This window comes from Grampus griseus (genome assembly GCF_964374135.1).
Source record: "Grampus griseus genome assembly, chromosome: X".
NCBI lineage: Eukaryota > Metazoa > Chordata > Mammalia > Artiodactyla > Delphinidae > Grampus > Grampus griseus.
The window spans coordinates 45905661-45918429 of NC_138999.1; the positions used below are offsets into that span (position 1 = coordinate 45905661).

At 43.3% G+C, this 12769-nt stretch overlaps 1 protein-coding gene across 5 annotated transcripts in view; it reads right to left on the minus strand.

Moving 5' to 3' along the window:
• Positions 1-12769, minus strand: part of HUWE1 (HECT, UBA and WWE domain containing E3 ubiquitin protein ligase 1) — a 143321-nt gene that overhangs the window by 18927 nt on the left and 111625 nt on the right. For all 5 annotated transcript variants that reach the window (XM_082680900.1, XM_082680902.1, XM_082680901.1 and 2 more), the window contains 13 exons: positions 10986-11197; positions 10340-10522; positions 7806-7978; positions 7308-7456; positions 6470-6545; positions 5491-5589; positions 4769-4902; positions 4413-4581; positions 2838-3066; positions 2029-2207; positions 1656-1745; positions 1341-1495; positions 124-169 (listed from right to left, as the gene is read on the minus strand). In XM_082680900.1, the coding sequence (XP_082537026.1) occupies positions 124-169; positions 1341-1495; positions 1656-1745; positions 2029-2207; positions 2838-3066; positions 4413-4581; positions 4769-4902; positions 5491-5589; positions 6470-6545; positions 7308-7456; positions 7806-7978; positions 10340-10522; positions 10986-11197 (1894 nt within the window). The remainder of the gene's footprint in view (positions 1-123; positions 170-1340; positions 1496-1655; positions 1746-2028; positions 2208-2837; positions 3067-4412; positions 4582-4768; positions 4903-5490; positions 5590-6469; positions 6546-7307; positions 7457-7805; positions 7979-10339; positions 10523-10985; positions 11198-12769) is intronic.

The window sequence follows — 12769 nt, forward strand, 5'->3', positions numbered from 1 at the left end:
TACAATCTACTACCTCATCCCACAGAGCACCAGTGTTCATCTTCAGCCCACCTGGGCCAGCTATTTGGGTCAGGATAAAAAACCAATCAATTAGCAAGAAGGGGAAAAGGGAGGGAGAGTTACCTGAGAGGTTCTGTTCAGTGGAGTCATTTGTCTTAGATGTAGTACACTGCAAAGAAAAGGGACAGACCAATGTGGGACTTTGCAAGCACATGAGATAGAGGTCAACTTTAAAATAGTTGCCATCTCCCACATATGACACATATGACCTGGATGGAAGATGGGCACTTGAGCATGCAAACATACCTCTAATTTCTCTAATACATACTCATGCTCAAGGATTGCTTGGGGACAAGGGAGAAACTGTCAGGGGGCTGACTAAACAAGGAGAGGAAAGGATAATAAAAACCACATTGGAGATGGGCTTGGACATAGGACATGACCTGAACACAATCGTTGAGACAAGCAAGAAATTCTTAAAAGTTTCATCTACATATATTTCCCTTCCTTGAGCTCATTTTGTACACTCTGGCTTTTTCAATCATATGCCAGGCTTATTTCCTATCCCTTTACATGTGCTTGAAACAACGTTACTATTTATTAGGCAAAAGTTCTATACAAAGGTATATTTGTTAGATCAAGCTTGTTATCATTAATTGAACATTACAATATCCTTTTAAATCTGATGCCCTGTTGAGTGCGGTATAATAAAGTCTTTCACTCAAGTTTTTTAGTTTCCTCGTATTTTTATCAGCATTTACTTCATTTATTTCAAAGCTATACTATTCAAGGTTCCAGAAGTTTCAGAAAAACCAAAATCATGTTAGAGATTTCACAAATTGAGCCCTAGAAAATGACATGTGGTCATGGGGTTCAGGGTAGGAACATTTTCTCTGATCTGAAGCCTAAGCCCAACTTATTCAAATGTTGGAATGGAATCATATTGGTAAGGTTTCCCTGACACTTAAGAAGGCAATCCACCGAAACGGAATTGAACCATTAAGAGCATGGGCTTAGTCAAGGTCATTGTTCTTGTCTAGCTGTAGTCACTGAAAGTAGAGACTGTATAGTGTAACTGGTGAGTCAGGAGCTGCTCTGGTTCTGGCTCCAGTTTTCCCCAGCAAAACACCGGAGAAACAATTTTCCCTCTGGGTTTGATTTCTTTTCCCCTAAAAACCATTCAAGTGTACAGTGAATTTGAAGTGGATCATTTCTCAGTTTCAGTGTGAACGTCCTAGAATCTTCAATGACTCTTGGGGCCAGCCACATGTATGCTAAAACCGTGGGAAAGTTAAGGCAGACATAGCCAAAGATGAATCCTCCCAGCTCTTGGGAATCACCTGTGCACTCTGATCCCTGTTCTCCTTATCTTCTTTGCCTTTGTCGGTTATCTTTGTTTCTTCCTCAGCTAGCTGTTTCCTGCGTTTCTCCCGCCTTTCTTCCAGCTCCTCATCCCTCAGGAATTCCAGGTGATTGACAATGGGCACTTTAACAACTGGACCAAAGAAGCAAAGATCGGAGGCTGCTCAGGGGAGGTGGGGGAGAAAGCCAAGAGGCAGAGCTTGGGGCCACAGAGAACCAGGGAAACAACTTTCCATGCACTGTCCCAGCCCTGGAAGACTCACTACTGCCCTGATAACCGAACTGCCACACACCTGAAACACAGTCATGCATGCTCTCAGCATCAAGAACTTTGCATTCCTCTGTCCAACGGGTCAGGGCTGTGGGGATGCTGGACAGGGTCCCTGTAGAGAAACAAAGGAGAGTGAGACTCTTGGCATTGTCATGCATCAATTGATCCAAAAATTGCAGTATTTCCCTAACAGGACCCAATGTCTATCACAAGGTTTGGAACATCATAGGTATCCAGATATAATACGGTTTTTATTGCCCTTGGCTAAATCACTGAGTGGTTCTGGTTCCTATAAAATGGGATTTCTCCAGGCAGGGCAGATACTGTTCTGCTTTCCCTCAGCAGGGAAAAAGAACCAGACAAACGTTACCCTCTCTTTCACCACATAAACTTGCCTGCTTGGCTGGTAGCTGTACTCTGATCATGGAAAAAGTCATCCAGTAGTTCATCGTCAGACCGGGCGATGATGTGGACGTCATCGTTGCCCACTAGGAGGCGGGCCCGGCCTCGGCTTTGTAGGGGAAGGCTGCTGCTCAGCTGAAGGATGTCAGCAGCAGCAGAGGGACCAAGCAACCTGTAGGGTGATGGTGGGGTACCATGGTCACTGTACATCCACAGGGACACTGCAAACTGTTATTGTGAGATCCTTTCTGTATCCTCTACGAAATGCATGACATTATTATGGACCTGATCATATTGCACATAAGTCTTAGTTACTTTTCTAACTACTCCATCAGTTTGCAAACTTGTTTTGGGCTAAGGTTGCATATTACTCCATAGTTCTTGGAACAGAGTGAGCGTCACTGATAATACCAGGCACTGTGTTAGGGTATAGTATCTCTCTTATACACCCACTACCGTCTGTGCATTGACCATTATGATAACTATATTCCTTCCTTTCACTTCTAAAATTGTTTCTCCCTAGTGGGAGAAACTCTAAGCTAAAGGGCAGGGATCCTGTCCTGACCATATCTTAAGTGCTAAGTGTTTGGCGTATGAGATGCTTAGTGACTGCTGACTGTATGTACAGGACACTTAAGCAGAAAAACATGTTATACAATTTGGTATTCTCCCAAAGGCTGCACATATAATCCACAAAGAAACAGGACAAATACATTATCTGTGTGTGTGACAAGAGCATTATCCCCCCAGGTCAAGACAATGCTGAAGCTCACCGAGCCCAACAATCTTCCTTGTAACTCACCTCTGGAGTATAAGAGGAGGATTGGGCTGACGATTCCCAGGGTAGTGAACGTGAATGGTGTGGCCTGTGTTGGCCGTCAGCTGCCTCAGGGTCCTCTGACTGCGCCCAATGCCCTGGGTGAGACGCGTTGTAGAAGAGCCACTGCCCAGCGTCAGGGAACTGTGGTCTGCATGGCGTACCATCAGTGGGTGGGTGGTAGGGATATTTCCTGGGGATGGGGGGATGTCTGCTGCAAGGACAGTATGCGAAGGGGTCAGTGCCAAAAAGAAATTTCTTCTGTGGTTGTTCAAGCAGAACCATGTCTCCTGGGCCTTACTTCCTCACACGGAAACCTGAGCTTTGTCCTTTCTCCCTCATTCCCACGCCTTATCTACGATCACTGACACTACCATGGCTTATGCCACCATCTCTCACCTAGATACTGCGACAGCCTCCTAAATAGTACTTGCTCCCAATCCATTCTCTATACTAAGCCACAGTGATGCTTGTAGGCCCCTCAGAAACATGCTGTTCTCTCCACCTTGACGACTCCTCTCCCCCTTCTTCACCTGCACTTTTGTTTTTGGCCTAGATATCACTTTTTCTGATTCTACAAATGGGTCTAAAAACCCTTTACTCTGTGCTTTCTTACCATACTACAATGTAATGCCTGCTGACTCATAATTCCTAATAGACCATAAGCTCCTATGAGGGAAAAGGATTGTTTTCTTTTTTATTGCCGTATCCCTAGCACCTAGGACACAGTAGGCACTCCTCAAATATTTGTTCAATTTGCTGAATGGACAGAGGCTCAACTTAATAAGGAAGATTGATGGAAATCACAAAAATGCAAAGAAAATCACAAAATAGAAAGTATCTTGAAAATTATGTAATCCACCCCATTTTTTTTTTCTTTTCACATTTTTCATTTACAGGTGACAAACTGAGGCTCAAAGGTGACAAACTGAGGCTCAAAGAGGTAAGAGACTACTTGGCCAAGACAACAGACCAGAACAGTTCAGTGTTTTCTGCTATATCATGCTTGTGATTTGGGAGTAAAGACCTGCCTTCTCAAGACAGCTTGGTTTTAAGAACTGGATGCTAAAAGGGAACTCTGACGTTGATGGGGGAAGAGAGAAGAGATTCACTCTCTCCTCCGAAAAGATGCATTTTTGATGAACAGAGTGAATGTGTTCAAATCTACTCCCCAATGCCAAGCTCAAAGGTGTCTACCCAAACTCTCAAGATCCAGTGTTACAGACATAAGGATTAGTGATTGCCCTATCACTGTAGCGTACACATGGGTGCCTGATGCAGTCAGCCTTGGTCTCACTTTTTTTTTAATTCAAGCAAATCATCAAGTTGTCCAGGCTCTAAAATGGCTGGCTGCCTGTTTACTGAGGTGGAGAGAACAAAAGGAGCCTCTCACAGTTCCTCCTTCTAGGTATACACTTACTGAGAGAGATGGATTCAGATATCCCTTGCCCCAGGAAGTTGGCATAAGAAAAGAGGTGCTTTCTGTATCAGATTGATAGCTGCTCTAGTTCAGGGTATAAGAAGCAAGAGATAAAACCCAGCTGAGCCCCTGTGTCTTACTAGCACTGGAGAACATGTTGTCAAACTCAATGATGAGATCATCCTCCCGGTCAAAGCGCTCAAATCGGACCAAGGGAGAAGCGTTCATATCAGGGTAATCCTCATCCAATTCCATTTCAGAGCCATCGTCGTCATCGTCTTCATCTCCCTCTTCACCTTCATCATCCTCCTTAAGGGGAAAATAGGAGATGGAGAATTGCTGGAGGTAAGGATTTTCTGAAGTCTGGTGTCATGGCCACATTTGCACATGAGGGAGGGAGGCGTTGAGGCTAGCAACCCAGACTGTTGGTTTTCTCCAGCTGTGTGTTCCCATGGAAGAGGACGTCTGAACCAACCCAAACACAGTCCCCCCTCACCTGATCATCTTCCTCATCTTCCTCCTCCTCCTCCTCTTCATCCTGACTATCATCCTCATCCTCGTTACTGCCACTGCTGTCCTCTTCCTGAGTGTGCTCCTCCTCATCCTCAGGGTCCAGGATATTCATGGAATCTAAAACAAAGGGAGCACATTGGAGGACTATACTGAGTAGCTAGAAAACAGGCTACTGTGCAGGCCAGCAGATTGAGTGGGAAGGCGATGGGGTATTTGACTCTAGGAGAGGAAGAACCAGATCTGGGGTGATGTACAGACTTAGTGAGCCAGCCCCGATTTCCTGAGAGTGCCAACCAATGCATCAATATGCTGAGCCATGCGGCTGAATGTGGAGGCTGGCTATAGGGTGGTGCTTGAGGAGCCATGGTCTAGGACTTGGCCAAGTCTGTTGGTGCCCCCTTGCCTTTCCAGCCCTACTTTGCTACTGACTGCATCCTGTTGGTAAGAAGGAATCTGGAGCGATGATAGCAGGTGGGTGAGAAGAAAGCGAACCAAGTAAGAAGTGACAAACTTTTGGGCAAGCAGTAGTTAACATGTTATTTGAAAAACTGGCTGAGGATAAAGTGGATGGTGTATGTCAGCGCATGCAGACAGATGCTTCCTTATTCTGCACATGTGGGCAGCTGCCTCCAGGAAAACCCTAGTATAGTGTCTGTCAGACGTGCAGGGCAAGAAGGGAGGCCTTTCCGGCCTCGGCACTCTCACCTTCTCGGTTGGCCTGCAAGGTGGAAGCTTGGCTGAGGTTGGAAGGAGCTTCATCCATCAGCACGTCCTCTTGTGATTCATCCTCTCCACTTCTGCTCACTGAAGGTTACAGAGCAGAGCCTTCACTGAACAACAGAGGACTTCCCTTTCCAGATTGGGTGGGCCTAAAGTAGCTATGTACACCCAGCAGATATCCACTATTTTTCTGGATGAGGAAGACCTGGGTTCTCTGCTGTTGACTAGCTAGGTGAGCTTGGCCAGTCACTTTACCTGTCTGAGTCTCAGTTTCCTCATACGTAAAATGGGATGATCACATCTGCCCTGCCAATCCCACTAACTGTGAAACCACAGAGGATAATGGGTGTGAAAAAGCCTTGTCAAGTTTAAGAATACATGTCTACTTCTGTTTATCCTTTGATTTTCTTCATCAATAAAATAAAAACAAGTAACATACCCTTGGAGCCAGGTGACAGTAGAGTACCTTTGCTGTTTTTCCTGGGTTGTAAAAAGCAACTTTTTTACAACTCAGCTGTAAAAGTTGTAAAAGATCCTTAGGGAATGATCACTCTTTTTACACTACTGAGACTTAGAGGCAGAAAGCTCCTGGATTCACTGAAGAACTGAAAGGAAAGTACTTTCTCACCCTACAGCCTCCATAGCCTCCTCTAGGCCTCCATGAATAAACACTCTTGATGTGCCTGTAGCCTCCTCTAGGCCTCCATGATGTGCCTGATGTATTATCTATACTGATGGCCACCCCCTCCACCTCCCCGACACAGGCAACACTTCAGACCAGCCACAGGTCTGTAGATGGCTTGTGAATTTCTCATCTGTAAGACTGTCAACATCAAGACAAGCAGCAATCTAGGCTGGCTATGAGCCCTTAGGCAGAGCTGAGCAAGCAGATGATGAGAAAAAGGGTCCTCCCGAGAGAGACTGAGGCAAAGGAAGAGGCTATACTCAGTTCTGGGGCTCTCACCTATAATTGTACTGTTCCCAGATCCGCCATCCCTCTCAAGCAACTCATCTATCAGGTCCTCCAGCTCATTCTCAACCTGGAGAGAAATAGAACATATATATGGATGCACACAAGTCTATCATTGTGCTGGTGCTCAACCCTAAAAAAAGCCAGCAAGGGGGCATATATTTCTAGGATAATATGTGACAGAGGATGTTACAGAAACACCACACACTTGGTGCTAAGAGCACAGCAACTACCACGTGCTGCCAATCCACACTCAGACTGCCCTTCAAATGGGTCCATCCCAGGTATCTGAGACCAGATTAAGTCTTTATACTCTTCAGGAATTCAGGAATACACGCAGATCTCCTTAGAGCTAGCAGCTCAGGACTGTAGGCCCCATTTCTTACCATTGCTACCAGCTCCAGAAATTACAATGCTTTCTTTAGGGTCTGTAGAAGACTGCCATTTGAATGCCCCAGTGAGAGCTGGTGCTATAGGCACAACAGTGATGTTAAGGAGCGTCCATTAATGACCAGAACCAAGTAAATCAAAGACCCTAGGCCCAAAGGGCTCAGGCCAGCTTTCTATATCAACATTTCACCCATGCCTATGTTTTCTTGTTGGGATCTACGCCATTTTATAGATAGTATATGGCATCCTGGCTCTGCACCCACCCCTCATTTAATACAATTCAAACACATTTACTGAGCATCTACTAAGCATTATCATCTGTGCTCCTCTGCAAAATATACAAATGAATTAGGCAAGGATCTAAAGTACTCACCCACCCACACCACTTGGGGGTTTGGTTCAGCACCACAACAGGGGTATGCTGGGTGATCTGCCTCCCTACCTGCATCTCTTGTGAACTGAGCACCTCAGGCTGCCCAGCAATCACCACTGAGTCGGTTTCAGCCTCCCCATCCATGATATCCCCATCTGCCACCTCTGTCTGAGTGACATCATGATCCTCCTCCTGCACTTCTGCTTCCCCAGGCTCGCCTGAAACAATCAACCAACCAGCAAAATAATCAAAGGGTGCCTATGTGCAGGGCACCATGAGACAAGCGTAAGACAGTAAGGTCCCTTCCCTGGGCAAATTTACAAGTTCTCAGAGAATACATGAATGGGTGACAAAGGAAAAGACAAGGCTACGTGTGAGGATAGCCAAATAAGGCTGCAATTTTAAGGAATTCTTTGTGGGGCAGATTCCCACGCCACTATGACAGATCTGTGGAAGGCCAGCAAGTTCCCAGGGAAACAATACCAAGCTAGAACAGTTGTGATGCCATGCCCATAAAATAACTACACCCACCCGGCCAGCTCTCCAGTCCATTGGCTGATTCCCTACCTGGGTCCTGTTGGTTGCTATTAGAGTCTTGAGCAGCTCCTTGGGCATCCTGCTCAGACTTGCTCTTGCTAGAAGCACTCTTGCTGCCAAAAAGGCTACTGGGCTGGTTCACAATCCGGGAAAGTGTTTCCAAAGGCTTCAGAGCAGCATTGACTGTGTTGGCCATGTTGGGACTGAGATAAAGGAAGATACAGAGATGAACTGAGCACAGAAATCCATACTAAAAGGAACCAAGGCTCATCAGAGTAACAACTGATCCCAGGAATGGGACATGGAAGGTACAAGGTGAGCCTGAGACATCTTGTTGTGCCAGAAGGCCTTCAAAAGCAAGAAGGCTTTAAAGAATTAATGGGGTCATTACCACAGGCCAAACCTTAGCATCAAAAAGAATAATGATGGTAATAGATTATAACACATTAAATATAATCTGCAGCCACAGGGAAACAAATGCAGGCAGAAAAAGGTCTTCATTATATAAGAATGCCAGCTAATAAACAGGAATGAGAGAATCAGAAAACTATCACTGCAACCAGCAATGTTAAGTGATCTAGGTAAAGACCACTAGTGAATGCTAAAACTAGTGAGTTAAAAATCTTCAGGGCATAGGATATTCACGTGATCTTCACGTGAACTTAAAGCATCACCTCACGGATAATTTGTTAATACAAAGTGGAACTCTAACCATTAACTATGTGATCAAACTTAGTATCACCCAATAACGGGACCAAGTGGCATTATGCGTCTCCTGATGTGATGCACTGAAAAAGGCAAACATCACCTATGTAGTATTCTTGCCAAAAAAAGTTTACCCTGAACCTAACCATAAGGAAGCAATTAGACAAATCCAGACTATGGGATGTTCTATAAGACATTCGACCTTCTGGACTCTTCAAAACAGTCAAATGTCAAAAAAATAAGAGACACGTGGCAATCAAATACAATGAATGATGCTCTCTGGATCCTGGATCAACACACTCACCTCCGGGATATAAAGACATTCTTGGAATAATTGGAGATAGATGAATATGAAGTACATAGTGAGTATTATTATATTAATGGTAAGCTTCTTAGAGGTGATGACGGTATTTTAGCTATGTAATGGAATGTTTGTTCTTAGGAGACACATGCTGAAGTATTCAGAGGTTAAGCATCACGTTTATAACAAATTTCAAATGATTTACCTCACGAAAAGAGGGGGGGGGAACTAAGGCAAATAAGGACAGAATGCTAACCACTGGTTAATCTAGGTGAGACATACAGTGCTCATTATACTGTGAGCTCAAAATTTTTAAACATTTAAAAAAACTGATGAGGTTGTTATCAAATGAACAAAGAAGTCAGTTTGAAGAGGTCCCACAAGCCCAAAGGTGTAATGAAAAAGAACATGAAGAATGAGCATGAAAAGAAGGATAACTGTAGTGATCCAAGTAATTCAATCAGATTTTAAAAATCAAGGAAAATTCATGAGTCCATAATACTACACAGAAAATAGAAAGCCAGAGCTCGTATTTGAGGTGGAGTTTAATCCATTTTTGACTTTACTCTGAAAATTGGTGACTGAAGGGAAAAAATTAAGTTTTTATCCTGGCTTTTTAGTAGGAACTGTATTATAGGGTAACCAACTTTCCCTCTTGAACTGGAGCTAGAATCACAGAAATATAGCAGCTAATAATGTAGAAGGAATGACAGAAATTACAAAGTTGTCATCGATAACCCTCTAAGAAATTAAAAGACACAGGCAAGGATTATCAACTGGTGTTAAGACCATTAATTAGGTATATGGTTGATAGGGAACTAGACATTTGTACAGTGCTGAAGTAATAACACTGTTATTTTCTGGTAAGAAGGAGGAAAATGTAACAGTACAATGATGATTATCACTCTACCCTAGTGGTCAATCTTATCATGATTAATGGTAGTTCAAAGAGATGCATTTCCCCATGATACAATATGAAATGTACATCATCATCTATGATATATCCTAGCCAAATAATGTTTAAATTGCTCCATTAAGCCTCTACCTCTAAGCTTACAGCAAACAGGGAGTAAAAGCAACAAGTTAAACTACACTTCGTGGAACCAAGTGGACCAAATCTAGGAAAACATTCTACAGGTCTGATCACTTCAATAAATTCGTTCATGAACAACAGCAATAAAATGAAGATTAAAAAAATTAAGGACCTGTATTAGAATAACAGAGACTCAGAGGACATAACCAGATGTAATACAAGGTCCATAATAATCTTCTTACAATAATTAAGAGGGGGGAAGCTTGGGAAAAAACTACTGATACAGACCAACTCATGAGTTTGTGGCAAATGAGAGAATTAAGGCCCAAAGAAAGGAAAGTGCCTTGCTTAAAAGCAACAATACTAAGAACTCAGGTTCCCGCCTACATCCAAACTCTTCCTATCACACTGGCTGCTAATTACTTATCTGGCAAGGATACATGAAATACTAGGCAAATGGACAAGTATGAAGCACGATTAAGAAGAGGGCAAAAGCCTGGTGCTGGAGGTCAGGAATAATTTTACCTGGACAGGTCCAGGCTGTGAGGCACTCTGGCCAGGTCATTAACCAGTCCCTTCTTCAGGAAGAGTCGAATGATGTTGTTCATGCCATTGTGTTGAGTCTTGGCTGTTGCACTGCTGTAGAAACTGGAGGTGGAGGGGCAGGACTCCATGATAGTACTGATGATACACATCACTGCCTGAAGCCTAGGAGAGAAGTTTGACATCTCTATCACGTGAATACAGCCCATTCTTAGGCCACGTCTTCACTAACTTGCCTCAGATAACCCTCCTGGTTTCTTCTGTGTTTCCTTCTGGAAGTAACATCTAAACAAGTAAGAAAGAACTCACTCCCTGGGTGGAGGCATTCTTCATTTTCTTTAAACATAATTTGAAAAAGTAAAGTTGAATAACCCCCTCAACTTCTTACTTGAAGACCCTAGAAATATAATGAAAACATCCCTTTGTTTTCTCTAAGCCGTTTACCCACCTCCTCCAAGTGTCATTAGTACTTTGGGTATTTGGTAGCACTAGAACTATCTGAGAGAACCAGAGAATGTACAGTGCCAGGATAACCAGAACTCTTGTTCAAATGCAAGGAATCTATGGGACAAGAATGAAGTTAGGGGATGCTACTGGTTATTAGCACTAAGTCAGGCACGGATTTTACCTGGCATGTTTCTCTGTACTCTCAGCCATAGCCAGTGCCCTTCCCAGGGCTGCTTTTACTTCATTCACAAGGGCCACCTGGGCATCTGTGCCACTCCCTGCGGCAGCCAGGCTTGCGAGGAATAGGCGGGCCAGGGCAGGTGTATCCTTGTCTTCTGCATTCTGGGTATGTGGGAGGAGGTGGTCCAGGACAAAAGCTAGCACACTGCAGTCCTGAAAAGTCATTAATCGTGACATTTACTCACAAGCACAATTACGCCATACTGTTTGCACATCAACAAGGTACACGCATACAGAACTGATCCTTGGAGTCATCCAGTCAATGATTATCAGGCCCACTTTATAGACGAAAAAACCAAGACTTAAAGGTGCAAGCCAAGTGAGTAACAAATCTTGAGTTTATGCTTCCAAATTCCATTCATTTTTCACAAGCTTACACATCTTCATTAATCTGAGGCCTAAAGAAATGTGGCTTGCCAAAGAACTTAAGTCAATGGCGATGATTCAAACCTTGATCCCTAATTCAGTGCTACAATTACTCCAGTTTCTAATTAAATTGTAGTATTTACTGAAACCTACAATGTGCCCAGGACCCCGGGCTAAAAATTGGCAGGGGTTGAATGAGAAACACACAGCACAGTCACAGATATGGATATGCAGAAATAGTTAATGCAGTGTTACTTATCAAAAAAGGCCCAATAACAGGGAAGGAAATTAAGTCAGACTTTCCCTCTCCCTCTAAAAATGATTTCTGCCCTGATAATTCTTTATCTTAGAAAGAAACTTAGTTCTGTTGTCATTCAAGTAGATTTTGGATCAAAATGCAGTGGCGATTTTGGAACTAGATAGAGATGATGGTTGCACGACACTGAATGTAAAATGCCACTCAACTGTATACTTTAAGATACTTAGTTTTATGTGCATTTTACCTCAATTTAAAAAATGCATTGAAGGGACCTCCCTGCTGGTCAAGTGGTTAAGACTCCGAGCTCCCAATGCAGGGGGCCTGGGTTCGAGCCCTGGTCAGGGAACTAGATCCTGCATGCTGCAACCAAGAGCCCACATACTGCAACTAAAAGAGCCCGTGTGCTGCAACAAAGACCCGGTGCAGCCAAATAAATAAATAAATAATTTTAAAAAATGCATTGAAGAATTCTAGGCTCTGGGTAATAAGATAAGGTGACCCTGTTAACTATTAGAAATAAAAATTTCCCAGTAGTGAATAAAATACAAAGTTAAAACAGTTTTCTGAAAAAAAGTGTAACATTACCAGTAAAAACTGAAAAAAAAAAAAGCCTTGCAATTTGGGCAACTGAGTGGATTCGTGCAACCATGACTGAGTGGAAGGAATCTGGATTTGAAACCAGAGACCTGGGCTCTAATCCTAGTCTTGCTACTCTGAAGTGTGGCCTTGGGCAAGTTACTGACCTCTCTGAGCCTTCTCTTCTCTCTGTTAAGGGGAGCAATACCAACAACCTTGCAGTGCTGAGGTGAGGATTATCAATAGTATCTATAAAGCACCTATGAGTACCCAGTACCAGTAAGTGGGTGACTTGACACATATTAAAGCAGATACTTAATAAATTTGCAATTAAGTGTCTTATTCCATAAGTATGCTATTATAACTACAACTGGCATAAATGAGTATAAGCTTTGAAATAAACGCCTAATGTATACTTAATACACACATTCCATAAAGGGCTTATATCCAGAATATATAAAGAACTCAGTAGAAAATAAGAATAAAAGACTTGGACACTTCACAAAAAAGAATATACAAATGGC